Genomic DNA, 13,530 nt, shown 5'->3' on the forward strand with positions numbered 1-13,530 from the left:
TTTAAACAGTAACACCACAGTATCAAAGTGCAGTATGCATTTGCTTGGGCAAATAATGACTTCCAACATACTATTGCTAGCTATTATTTCTGAAGTTGCTCAACTTTGCACATGCAGGTTCCCCAGGACAAGAAGGTGAGAGAGGTTCTCCAGGGTTTCCAGGACAACCAGGTTTACCAGGATTTGATGGAGAATCAGGTGAAGATGGTGATCCAGGACAACCTGGACCACCTGGACGAACCGGACCTCAAGGTCCTCCTGGTTTACAGGGAGAAAAAGGCGACCTGGGTCAGAAGGGAGACTCTATTCCACTAAATCTTTTAGACCTTAAGGGTGAACAAGGTGAACCTGGTCGAGACGGTAAGACAGCAATACCTTTGTATCATGTTACTGTTAAATATCTGCAGGAGAATTGGTGAAGATAACTGGCAATTAGATTTGTTTGGTACATCTATCTTCATATGACTCCTGTAGTTCATTTAGACCTACGTATGACTTAACATACATGGCTCTTATATAGGCTTTGATATGTATTTTATTGTAGTACAAACTGATTTGATGGCAACCTCAAATGCAGTGGATCACTAAGATTCAAGATGCACCATACATTTCAAGCTCACAGTATTCAGGATGTAGGGCATTTTGGTTATAGGTGGCAAAAATAAAACACTATAGGCAGTTACAAGTACATATATCATGTGAGCACATTAAATTGACACAAAATGTCCCACATTTGTCATTAAACTAATAAATTTCACAGCTAATCAACTGTGTAGAATGTGCAGTAATTTAGTTTTTACCTCCCATGTGCAAAAAATACAATGTCAAGCATTCCTTATCTTATTCCTTATCCTATTTATTCATTCACTGGTTACACAGGTCAGCAGTCAAACTTAAGTGCAAATCTGGAAATAAAAAAATATACAAGGCAAACATGAAATAAAAACACAAAATGAAAATTGAACAGGTTATTGAACTGGATTAAAATGTCTGGTGGAAATTTTCCTGAAAAATGGACTTTCATCTGAACACTGAGGAAATTCTTTTGCAGTTTAATGAAGTTAAATCATGTTTATAAAGCCTTTTTCACAAACTACTGCTTAGAGTATGAAAACAGAAGTTAGTTTAACCCTTTGAACCCGGTTCAGACAGAAATGTCCGATGACGTCATAGAGTACCAGGGGGTTTTCAGGGCATATTACCATTGTTGGTTGGGACAAATTTTGTTCAAAAATGCTTTCCAAATATTTCTGAAATATCTCTTTCAACGTAACCCTAACCGCTTAGAATGACTTAATGCTATCATTTCCAAATCATAATGAAGATTGCATATTTTCCAAAGTTATTTTCTCATATTTTGGTCAAAACATGTTTTTTCTCAAACCATTGAACTATTATATAAAGACTTTCAAAGTACAGTTGTTAGTGTCTAGGATGAATTGATGGTAAATTTACACATTTATCATTTTGGTACAAAGGACACCACTTTTACAATAGTTTAAAAATTTCTTTTGTTGAACTCACATCAGTTTTGACAAATTGGAAGCACAGTGTACTCAGTAATTGATGCCATTTTTGTATACATAGGTCAAGATGGAGAACCAGGTGAAAGAGGAGAGCCAGGTGAATTTGGACCTCCAGGAGAAGATGGACCACCAGGAAGAGATGGAGAGACAGGTCCACAAGGTCCTGTTGGTATGAAGGGAGAACGTGGTGATCCTGGTTCTGGCGGCAATCCAGGATTTCCTGGGGAAAAGGGTGACAAAGGTCCGTGGAAGAAAAGTACATTACATAAACTCTGTTTGTCGTAACCCTATGCTCTACATTCAGTGTAGTCTCAGTAATATATTTACTTATAAATGTGTTGAGTAGTCACTGTATGCAAAAACTGCAGCGAAAATAATATTATGTCTGAGATACAATATAAACCTTGTACCATATTATTTGAATAGAAATTATTGTTTACATTGGCAGGTGATGTTGGACCAAGTTCCCCAGGAAGACCAGGCCCTCCCGGTCCACAAGGTAAAAATACTAGGTCTGATTTATGAAATGTAGTTTTTGAAACTAATATCACTGTAAAACAAATTTCATAAAATATAAAACTTTAAAGTTAATGCCAGTGTTCGGGCTAATGTTAACGCTTACCAAATGCACAAATGCGAAGTCTAATTCAGTTTGCCAAAATATTTTGCACTTTGTTCATCACTTTGGCAAAGTTCTCACTTGATCTTGCTGGTAAATGATCGATGTAATGTAGTCATTCTCATGGCAGCCATTTTCATTGAGTGTTTTGATCTCACAGAATCTCACAACACTTGTACCAACTTGAGGGAGTTTATCATCATAACTGTAATTTTAGTAAATATATATAGCAAACATGCTGGGGCAAATCTCACACTTGCATTGCCTTCACTGTTTTCCCTCAAGATGTCAGAGAAACGGAAAACAGCATTGAAATCAAAAGACATGTTATCATATTTTGGCGGTATTTGTCATGGTTCACACAATTTTGAGGACAACAGCCAGTCTTAAAAAGGCTGAGTCAGTGATGGTGAACTAGTGGAAAGCACTGGAAGAACAGTGAAGGCATTGTGGTTCAAGCAATTCCATGGCTGAGACACAGTGACGGACTTCTGAAATGCGATGGAAAAAATTGCTAATCAGTTTCTTATTTGACTGATTCAATTTACGTGACATTAGCCAAAATTGCTAAATACCATTTATAACCTGACGCTAACAATGGTTAACCCCTCAAGTTGGATCAGCTGTGCATATCTTATTACAGGCAAAAACTTAAAACTACTTCATGTAAAACTTACTATTTGGTGGTGAGATACATCCTTAGTTCTAGATAGGGTTTGGTTCTAATTAACATGTTAACCTCAACATGTGGAAATTGCCAGAAATCAATAACTCAGGAGCAACTAGTTGGCTTGCCTTAATATTTGGTTTGTAAGTTCCTTACATGGAAATAATAGATATCGTTTCATTTTACAAAATAACATCTGTGATTCGCTAAATTAACTGAATTTTTACATATTTGCATTTTGGGTCAAAAGTTTCAAGCTTGCTTTGAATTTTGATTTGAAGTTTCATCCAGGTCAAATCTCAGAAACCACACAAAATTTCTTTCCAAAAATAATAGAAACCAGTTCCCAGATTCCTTTCATATTTAATAGCCAGGTTGTTACAAATATTGTCATACACATTGTCTTTATATCATAATGAAATGGTATTAAAATTTTGAGAATAGTGAATTTTACGTTTGACAGCAGTAAATACCCAGTAAATCATTCTGGTGTCTTGCTTAAAATGAATACACTGTCCATACACAGAGCCTTTGCACCTAGGATTTCTATGGAAAAGTTTTAGAGATCTGTTATTATTCTTAAAGCTCCATAAGCTGTATCATTTGGCTATTTTTTCAGATCTTTTTTTTGTGGTTTCTGTACACTTTCTGCATTGAATCCCTAAACTGCTATTTAATGCTGAGCATTTAGCATATCAACACAACCTATATGAGTATAATCTATATTGTTATTGTTGAAAATTGTATACAAGTCTAGACTAGAATTCATTTGTAAACAATAAACAATGATCTCTACACACATACAAGCTGTGTTGACAAAAAGAATACTCAAAATTTTAGCATGACAAACGGATTAGGGTCAGACATGGTAGTTGATGTAGAGAAGCAGAATACTCAAAAACTTGCCGCAAGTTACAGCTTATGTCCTTTTAAATAAATGTAGTTAAATTTTTCAAGTAGCATCTTGTGTTGGTAGCAAGCTTTACAACAAGAGACTAGATTATTCACTTTTTATTTAGGTATATCAAGATTTGCTACATTCTATAAAAAGAATATATTTATTATTTTTGATAAGATGTAAACACTATTATATTCCTTAGTGCACAGAAAAGAAACCACAGACTGAATGAATGTGCTTATACAGAACCACCATAGTTGGTAACTGGATGTAATATGTATTACTAAATCAAAAAGTATCAAAATATCCTGATTATGATATTCTGTGCATGAAACTTTGTTACACAGGTCCCCCTGGTCTAGATGGAGAGGATGGGCTTCCTGGTCGTTCTGGAATACCAGGATTTTCAGGAGACAAGGGAGATCCAGGAAGAGACGGAAGTGAAGGACCAAAAGGAGAGAAGGGAGAACCAGGTTTTGGTGGAACAGGACAGAAAGGAGAACCTGGTGAATCTGGTGATCCAGGATTCAATGGTTTGTGTTCAACATTTTCTGTTTTCACCTCCAAACTAAGGTTTCATCCTTTCTTTTTTTCACTGTTGATCATGCTGCAGTCAATAGATTCACTTGTTGATTCAGTAAGAATTGTCTATCAGTCAAACCAAAAGAAGTTTGACCTATCGAAGTTGAATTTTCTCATATGGCAGCTGAGGACTTGCTAAACTGTTTCATCATATCAACTAATTTTGAAATTACTTTGGCAGAGTATTACCATCTTAATATGTTAGATTGTGTTCTTAGTGTATGTAATATATTTGACTTGACAGGACCACCAGGCTTTAATGGTCCTCCAGGCCAAGCTGGTTTGCCAGGATTACAGGGTGAAAAGGGAGATAAGGGAGAGGATGGTCTGCCAGGATTTGGAAGAGATGGACCCCCTGGACAGCCTGGAGAACCTGTAAGTAGTAGTGTTAGTGGTAGTGGTAGTAGTAGTTAGTAGTAGTAGTAAAAGTAATAGCATGAGAAATTTCAGATGATAGCTCTCAGAGGAGTATTGATTGATTGATTGAGTATTGATTAATGGTGCGAAGTCAAATAAGAACTAGAAAGCATTTGCAAGCAAAAGCGAAGTTCCAGAGACCAGAGCAGCGGAGAAAAGAGAATGTGAGATGAAGATTGATACATAGCGGTAACAACAGAATACAACTAAAAGCAAGGCAGTCCAGGGAATTACAGTACACAGATTACAAATGCCTACATGTACGGTAAAAAAACGTAACACATACATACAGGGGCGACAACGCACGGAAGTGTATATCAGACGAGGGGAGACATTGGACCTATGCCATTGAACTTGAAAACCGAGGCCACATGGCTACCCACTCAGCTCCGGACAATCAACAAAGAAAGCCTCGTATATGTACACAGTTCTGAAACATGATTGGCTAATTTGCATAACAATATGTAAATTTTGTGTTAATTATGCAATACACACATCACTCCATAGCATCAAAAAAATCCAACAATAAAAGGATAAAGTAAAATCTTATGCACTTTAAGCACTTCATATATTACATCAATATTTTCATTCAAAGTCTTCCAGTTCTCTATTGAATAAGATTCAAAATCAGACGTTTTTATGTGATCCTCTGTTACTACAAGTTTGTCTGTAGGCAGATTGCTAAAACCATGGACGTTTTTTAAACGGCCATGGCAAAATAGTTACACAGACAAGTTCATAGGGGACTGAATATTGCACTTACACAGTTACAATTCGGAGTCAGCAGAGCATGCCTGCAGAGAAATATGTTGATTCTAAAACTCAATTCATAAAAAAGAGAAGTCCGAAAATATTGCTATCGGGTATTTTCAAGAAAAAATTTGAAATTGCATCGACTTCTACTTCGACAAATGTACGAAACTTCAACAACAGCGTGGCGTCAGCCGCCATGCATAGCATGGAGCACACTTGAACACACGCGACCTTTGAACCTGTTCTGTACCGTACGTACATAGCTGCTGTATATCATTATCAAATGATCAAACGAAGGATCATTTTAGCTCATGCAGTTCCTTTTTATTTCATTTCATGATGCTTGAATATTGTAAAACGGGTCATGGGTTTTGAAACTGGATCAAGTGCAATTGTTTCTCAAAGTCAATCGAACGAATCCATGCAAGTTACGAATGCGTGACACGAGGTGACACACATGGCTTCAACGTCATCTTGACATACACAGATCTCGAAATGGCTACAATCTGAACACGCGGCAGTACCATACATTTTCTTGAACGATCAGTCGCTATGCTGGAATCATCGCAAAGCAAAAATTCAACATGTCCGCCATCGCCAGGCCAGTCTGTATGAAAGGCGTACGACGTAATAGTATAGTACCACGTACGGCGGGTATTTAGAGAAAAATAAAATCAAAAAGCAACAAAAAACAAAGCGAAAGAAAGCTAGAATTATTAATAGCTGAACGCAATTTGATATTGTGTAATGCAAAATAAAAAAAATAAATAAACAAACAAGAAATGCCTTTAAAAATCCGTGTAAGCTGAGTGATGACGTCATAAGCGTGTTGCAATGCATTCTGGGTAATGAAGGTAAAATTTGTATATAGCATGTTCTATGGTAGTAACATGAGAAATAGAGAGAGAAAGAAAGAAAGAAAGAAGGAAAATGAGCAAAAACTAACAGTTCCAGGGGTGGTCTCTGGAACTAATTACATGTTGGGTAGACAGGAATAAATATAAAACATACAAAGTACATTCGAAGTTTTTGAGCACTTGATGTATACAACGTAGAAAAGAAAGGAGAGACAAGAAGTTAAAAGCTAATTTACTTTCAAGCTCAAGATACAGACAATAGCGACTGGTAAACTGGGTTGGTGGTTTGCTGGATATGACCCAAATTAGAGACATCAATCAAAAAAGGGGGAATGGGCTCTGGACTAGGCATAGGCAGTATAGACGAGGAGACAGTGTAAGAATTAATCATGTTTCTAACTAGGTCATTGTAATGTGTATTGGGCTCTTCTAGACAATGCAATCACTCCTCATAAATGGAGCATATTTTCCAAAGATACTCCTACTCTAGAAAATTGTTCAATACTTCCTGAAAAATCATGGGAACTGCAGTGACCATGTACCAACCCGAAGAGTAAACTTGCCTTGTTGGGTCAGTTTGCCTGGTATATGCTTGCATGCAGACGGTCCTATCCAATGTCTAAGTAAGAGGGGAAACCTCATCTATGATACTATTTAAAATGATTTCACATTGATTTTTGACAGGGTGAAGATGGACCAGCTGGTGAGAAGGGAAATACAGGCCAACCAGGTTTCCCAGGTCCTCCAGGTATACCAGGACGCTCTGGACAAAAGGGAGACATTGGTCTGCCTGGTCCATCTGGTCCAGAAGGACCAAGAGGTTTGGAGGGACTTCAAGGACAGAAAGGAGAACCAGGTCAGTGTTTGACCTCACTTGAAGGAATGCTTATGGAATTTGGAGTACTGGAACAATAAAAAATGACTCATTTGAATTACAATTGAAACAAGAAACTTCAGCAGTGAGGAGATAATGCTGATGTTTGTCAGTAAACTTGTCATTATGCATCATCTCGGAGAACACAATTTCTAGCAAAACTGGATATTTTTGAGCATACTGATTAAGCCAAAATCAAGAGCAACTCTAAAATATTATTATACTTAGATATGTACCTTTTGTGATTGGCAAGTTATAATTTAGTTATCAGTTTGAAGAGAACATAAAATACACCCCTGAGAGGCTTTCATGTCATGATGAAATGTTAAACTTACAATTGAAATGTTCAACAGATTTGGTTAGATTAACAGCTGCCATGTGCAGTTGTGTTAAAACCTAATTGCAGATGCCCACCTAAAATCTTATCTTAAAACCTAATTGCAGATGCCCATCTAGAATCTTATCTTAAAACCTAATTGCAGATGCCCATCTAAAATCTTAATTGTACGACTTTAGGTGAAGTATGAGTACAGGTTCCATTCCCAATAATTGTATGAGGGCAGTCATCTTGTTTGCTGTATCATACTAATTACTGAATTATGTAATTACCATGATTAAAAGAAAAGATGTGTTAACCTATTTTACAAGTAACTCAATAAATCCATGTGGAGAAAGAGCTCATACTTTGAATTTTATTAAAATTACATAGGTGTGAGCCCAGATCCAATGATTATGAAGGGAGCAAAGGGAGACCCAGGTGATCCTGGTAAGGTTGGTTCACCTGGTGAAAATGGACCACCAGGACCCGTCGGTCCTCTTGGATTTGATGGACCTGTTGGAGAAAAAGGAGACAGGGGTGCCTCAGGTTCTCCAGGATTTGATGGAAGAGAAGGCCAACCAGGTCTACCCGGCGAAAGAGGCAAGTTATACTATAGTCATTGGATGAGAAACTGTCAAGTTACATAATTGAAGTCCATTCGGTGTGAAGTTGCTGCTGTCATCATCAAGCTAGCATTTCAACATCGTAGTACATTATATCCATTACAATCTGATGTAACCGATGTAATTGAAAAGTCAGTCATAGTATCTTACATGCATTTCATCATTTAATCAATAGTTAAATAATTTCACAGTGAATTATTCGTTTTCAAATAAAAAAATTATTAGATTGTGTGTTGAGTGGGTTCGCCCTGCTTCATGATGCGTCAAATTGGCTTAGTAGCCACACTGATTGTGTAACTAATAATACCATGATCAGAAAAAAGGGTTGTTGTATGCACTGAGAAAGTGTTAAACTCTGTGAGGGCAAAGAGATGGTGTTGTGTTAACATCCTTGCACTAACTAAGAATGTTTTTTTGTTGACAGGATTTGATGGTCCACCTGGTCCTCCTGGTTCTCCGGGTTTCAAAGGTGAACCAGGTCAACCTGGTATTGGAGGTGGCGCTTCTGGATTCTTCATTACACGTCATAGTCAAACATCAGCCGTACCCACCTGTCCATCAGATACTGTTAAGATGTGGGATGGTTATAGTTTACTCTATGTGCAAGGCAATGAACGAGCACATGGACAAGATTTAGGTTAGTTCATAATGACTAACATTTTGAAGCTATTTGTGTTGTTGTAATGCCCAGTGTCAGTGACAGGCAGTGTAATTTGATATTTTGACTCAGATTTAAACTTTGCATACATTTGTGCAGGTTCCACTTGTAGTATATTTGTAAAATGTTCCAAAAGAACACTGAAGCATATTGCTTTTGAATTTGCTTTGCTCAAATTTTTCCAAAGATTATATGACATCCATTCTCAATAGATAAGTGGTTATGACTTTTTTGGCTTATTTTGTTTGTGGAGTCTGTCTTCAATCAGAATTGTGTGGCTTATTTTATTTTTTTGGGTCATATTTTAAAATTATTTTTGTGAAAAACGTTATAGAACAGGCTCCATTTCAAGTGCCCTGGGTATTTGATTTTCAGGTGCTGTGCAGTTACTTAGTTCATTGTTGTTCTCAGTGAAAACTAATCCTGGACCACAAGGATGCCTGTTGCCTTGTCTTACAGTTCCCATAATTTTAGTCTTACAGATCATCTTTCAAATTGTTTTATCACCCTCTACAGACTTCATGCATATTCTGTGTAATTTTGAATCATTTTCTACATGCTTCTTTGCAGGAACTGCTGGAAGCTGCATGCGTCGATTCAGTACAATGCCATTTATGTTCTGTAACATCAACAACGTGTGTAATGTTGCATCACGAAATGATTACTCCTACTGGTTAACTACAACAGAACCAATGCCAATGGATATGGCACCAATCAGGGCAAAAGCAATTGAACCATTCATCAGTCGTTGTTCGGTTTGTGAAGCACCCAATCATGTGATCGCTGTGCACAGTCAATCTGTCAATGTGCCAGACTGTCCATTAGGATGGACTGGTCTCTGGATCGGTTACAGTTTTGTCATGGTAAGATTCCAATATCCTTGTACATAACACCATTATATTGGTTACATAATATTATTACACTTTACAGTTGTGTTGGTGTAGAAAATATGAGAAACTTTTTGCAAACTTGTTTAGATGTTGCTCCAAGACTTGTCTATTCATTCAGAGCAATGGTTGAAATTCACTAAGATCTCATTTCTTTAGGAAGTGCACACTTGTAACAACAATAAAACCAAAGTAGTACCTTTAATATGGCCAAAAAATTATATGACATCAGTTTGTCAATGCATTCATGTTGTAGGACAAGAGGCCATGCCAGCTGTAATGTACTTGTGCTAAAATCGGCCCCTGAACTAGCATAGGAGGTTGATGCATAAACACAGGGTGGTTGGGAAACAGAAATATGGTGTTAGAGCAAATTCAAAGATGATAAACACTTTAGCAGCACCAGCTTCATGGGAATTGTAGTTTCAGAAATGTCAGATCAGCAGATGCAGTATTGTTAGCCACACCAAAGTTGTCACATTTCTTAGTCTGCCTAAAATTCAAGAATGATCATTACTTAGACAGACATGACTGGACCAATTTCATTCAAACTCTGCACAAGGACATAGTGCTATGACATACAGCTGCATGTCAACAACTTTTGCAATACAATCGCATATACATAGGCTTAATGGCAATTTTGTTTTAATTTTTGTCGGTCTTGAGCCAGTGCCCCAAGCATGCCTAGACGGATTTCAGTCACTTATGCTCGTACCTTTGAGTAATGTGAGTTGAGGTATCAGTCTGGATCGTAATGCTTTTAGTAACTGAAGCTGACTTACAAGTTGTTGATTTAAGCACCACGTTAGATCTTTATTACAAGATGGTAGTATGATGATGTCCAAGGTCTTGATTCTCATTCAACCCTTGTGCAAAGTCAAATAGATGCATGTCAGTTTGTTTTACAATACTATCTGATATTGCCATCTGATGGTCACATTGTTTAGATTTTTGCCTGTTATGCAGAGCTATAATGCTCAGAAATTCCAGGACTAAGTTCAATAAAACTTGGCACAAGGGAGCAGTACCTTGAAGTAAAGATGCGCATCAATTGATTTATGTGATATGATCAAATGTGGCCACCTGGTGGCCATTTTGTTTTAATTTTTGTCAGACTGGATTCATTTCAGATATGCCAAGACCAATTCCATTTAAAATTGGCACAAAAACAAGGTGCTATTATGCATAGTGATGACTATATAAATCTATGCTTTTCCAGTCACACAATCTTACTCATGCATCATTAAATCTAATCAAAGCACCTAAATAACAGTTTGGGACTATGTCATTTACACAGTGATTTGTTTACAATGCTTGGTCCTTGGTCTTGAATTTTTGTTCAATGTGTTTAATGTCAAAATCTTACTCCTGTTTGAATGCTCAAACTACGGAGAAGACCACTTTAAACACTAGAAACACATATTGATTTACTTTAATAGCGTAAATCCCCTCTTCAAGCAGGAAAATACTCAATTTTGGTAAAATCTGCTCCATGTACATGTAGCACTCATAGTAGCTCATGCTATACATCACGCATTGTACCATAATCTTGTACCACGTGTGTTGTTTAAATTCTGTTACTCAGTGAATAGTCTAACAAAATTTCATCAAATTGGTTCATCAGAAGAACTATGAGGTGAACAGGTGCCTTATTTGTATACAGATTACCATTTGCAGACTTATGATGAAGGGAGAGAGTTTTTGCAGATTGTTCCTTCGTGCATTGATTACATAAATCTTATGTTAGTAACATTATGCAGTTCATCAATTTCACAGAAATATTTTCCATATTTTACAGCATACTGGAGCAGGTGCTGAGGGTACTGGTCAAGCATTAGCATCCCCAGGATCTTGTTTAGAAGATTTCCGAGCATCACCATTTATAGAATGTCATGGAGATGGCAAATGCAATTACTACGCAACAACATATAGTTTCTGGCTTGCAACAATAAACAGAGATAGCCAGTTTTCAAGACCAGTATCAGAGACTCTCAAGGCTGGATCCCTTAGAACTAGAGTCAGCCGTTGTCAAGTCTGTATTAGATTGTCTTAATTTGCCTCAAAAGTTGTACAAAACTATAGTGAAACAAAACTAATCATGAAATACACTACTGAGACTGTTGCGCAAACTAGGTGCATTCAGTTTTGGGACAGCGTGTTATCCTCTCAAGTGGGTTGACTAAAATGCTGGTGAACTTTTTTTTAAATGAAATGATATGATGAAGGAAATCTGTGAAAAATTTGGCACAAAATTCAACCATTGATAGTGCAATTGCCTAGTTATAATATCTTGTTAACAATTGGTAGTCTTGGTTATTTTAGTTGTAAATGGTAAAGAATCTTCGTTGCAGTATACATGCTACATTTTGAAGAGATTACTTTTAGCAACCTAAAATCTGCTAGGTCTCTTGTGCTCTTATTTATTTATATAAGCTGATTGTTAATCAAATGTGGCAAATTATGCTGTATGCTTGTTTTGATGTGATGACCCAACTATTCAGTTATACTTCCTTCTTTTGTACCTTCCTTAAAGTCAGTGTATCAAATTGAGTTTCTCATCTTGGCTCCTCTATTTGTTTCGTTGTTTGTAAGATTTTTTATTGTCAGACATTTCATAAATTTTACCAAATTTCTTATCTTATTACCTCGTTCAAATATTTTAACATTTTTCTTGATTTTTAAACTGGCAACATATATCTGAATCATCCATAGTTTGAAGATGTAATTTACCAGTGTCTCCTATGCTGCGTACAGTCTCAAATTTTGATTCCAGACTCACAAATTATTGTTAAGTTGAGGACATTCCGTTGTTTACAAATTTATGTACAAGGTTGAATCTCACGGAATACTGGTGCTATTTTAAATTCAGTCATTTAGGTTAGACATTCATAAATGATGCAGGCAGTATAGGGGAACAAGCTATAAGGATGATTTTTTTTAATTCACATAAAACTGAAATATAGCGAGGATTGGAAGGTCTCCCTTAAACTTCCATCTTCCTCATTTTGTATTTATACAAGTTAGTGTAACAGTAAAAATATCAACCTGTTTATAATGGTGCTACTTTCTCATTTGTCACTTACGGTGCTGCCAGCATTAAGTAAACCGTTTATGTATCAATTTTGCTACTTCTCAGTTTCCATGTAGAAGTATTTTTCTATTGTCTTACACAAAGTGCCTCAAAAGTACCCATCTACCCATACAGAATGTAAACATACATTGTATTTTCTGCTCTACTATGCAACCTTTCATCAGAAAGCTTTATTTCTCATATGGAAATACAGTCAGTAGACATAGAAACAAAATAATGTTATTAAAAGATATCTTTTGTGTATGTGAATCCCTGTGTGTAGGTACAGCTGTTTTCATTTACTGATTAACAGAAGAACATCTATTTGATATCTCAGTCAAATGATGCTTCATTTAGTCCAATTTATAATATTATTCATTTTATAATGTGATTTCTTATCTTTTTAATAAATCTTTAATAAAGGTGGACAATTTTTAGCTATTCAACAAATTGTGTAATTTTACAAATTCTGTGGTGTCTTCATTTTCAAGAACTAGAATAAATTTACCCTTATGTCACCAAATACAGTTGCCTTTGTTGCTTTTGAATGGCTCTATGCTCTGTGTGGATGTATGAACTGAACTGGTGGATCAGTTAATTTATAAGTATTGCTTCAAATATCTGTCCACTTGAAAAAGTTCATAAATGGCGGTTTTTTGTCGAGTTCTCGGTATATTCAGGCAAAGTGACTGATGACACTATGAGTGAACCAGTCTCTTGGAATGGACCATAACATCTTAGGAGACAGGCGATAAGGATGATGATATAAACTTTTTCCAC

At 36.5% G+C, this 13,530-nt stretch overlaps 1 protein-coding gene across 1 annotated transcript in view; it reads left to right on the forward strand.

Moving 5' to 3' along the window:
• The window catches only part of LOC139118391 (collagen alpha-5(IV) chain-like), a 51,607-nt gene extending 38,334 nt beyond the window's left edge, over nt 1-13,273 (forward strand). Inside the window, exons 30-39 of the mRNA XM_070681689.1 lie at nt 118-360; nt 1,588-1,767; nt 1,975-2,025; nt 4,058-4,243; nt 4,537-4,667; nt 7,004-7,175; nt 7,903-8,112; nt 8,560-8,772; nt 9,364-9,656; nt 11,479-13,273. Coding sequence (XP_070537790.1) covers nt 118-360; nt 1,588-1,767; nt 1,975-2,025; nt 4,058-4,243; nt 4,537-4,667; nt 7,004-7,175; nt 7,903-8,112; nt 8,560-8,772; nt 9,364-9,656; nt 11,479-11,733 — 1,934 coding nt within the window. The 3' untranslated portion in view covers nt 11,734-13,273. The remainder of the gene's footprint in view (nt 1-117; nt 361-1,587; nt 1,768-1,974; nt 2,026-4,057; nt 4,244-4,536; nt 4,668-7,003; nt 7,176-7,902; nt 8,113-8,559; nt 8,773-9,363; nt 9,657-11,478) is intronic.
• The last annotated feature ends 257 nt before the right edge of the window (nt 13,274-13,530 follow it).

Source organism: Ptychodera flava, chromosome 19, assembly GCF_041260155.1.
Source record: "Ptychodera flava strain L36383 chromosome 19, AS_Pfla_20210202, whole genome shotgun sequence".
NCBI classification, from domain to species: Eukaryota; Metazoa; Hemichordata; class Enteropneusta; family Ptychoderidae; genus Ptychodera; species Ptychodera flava.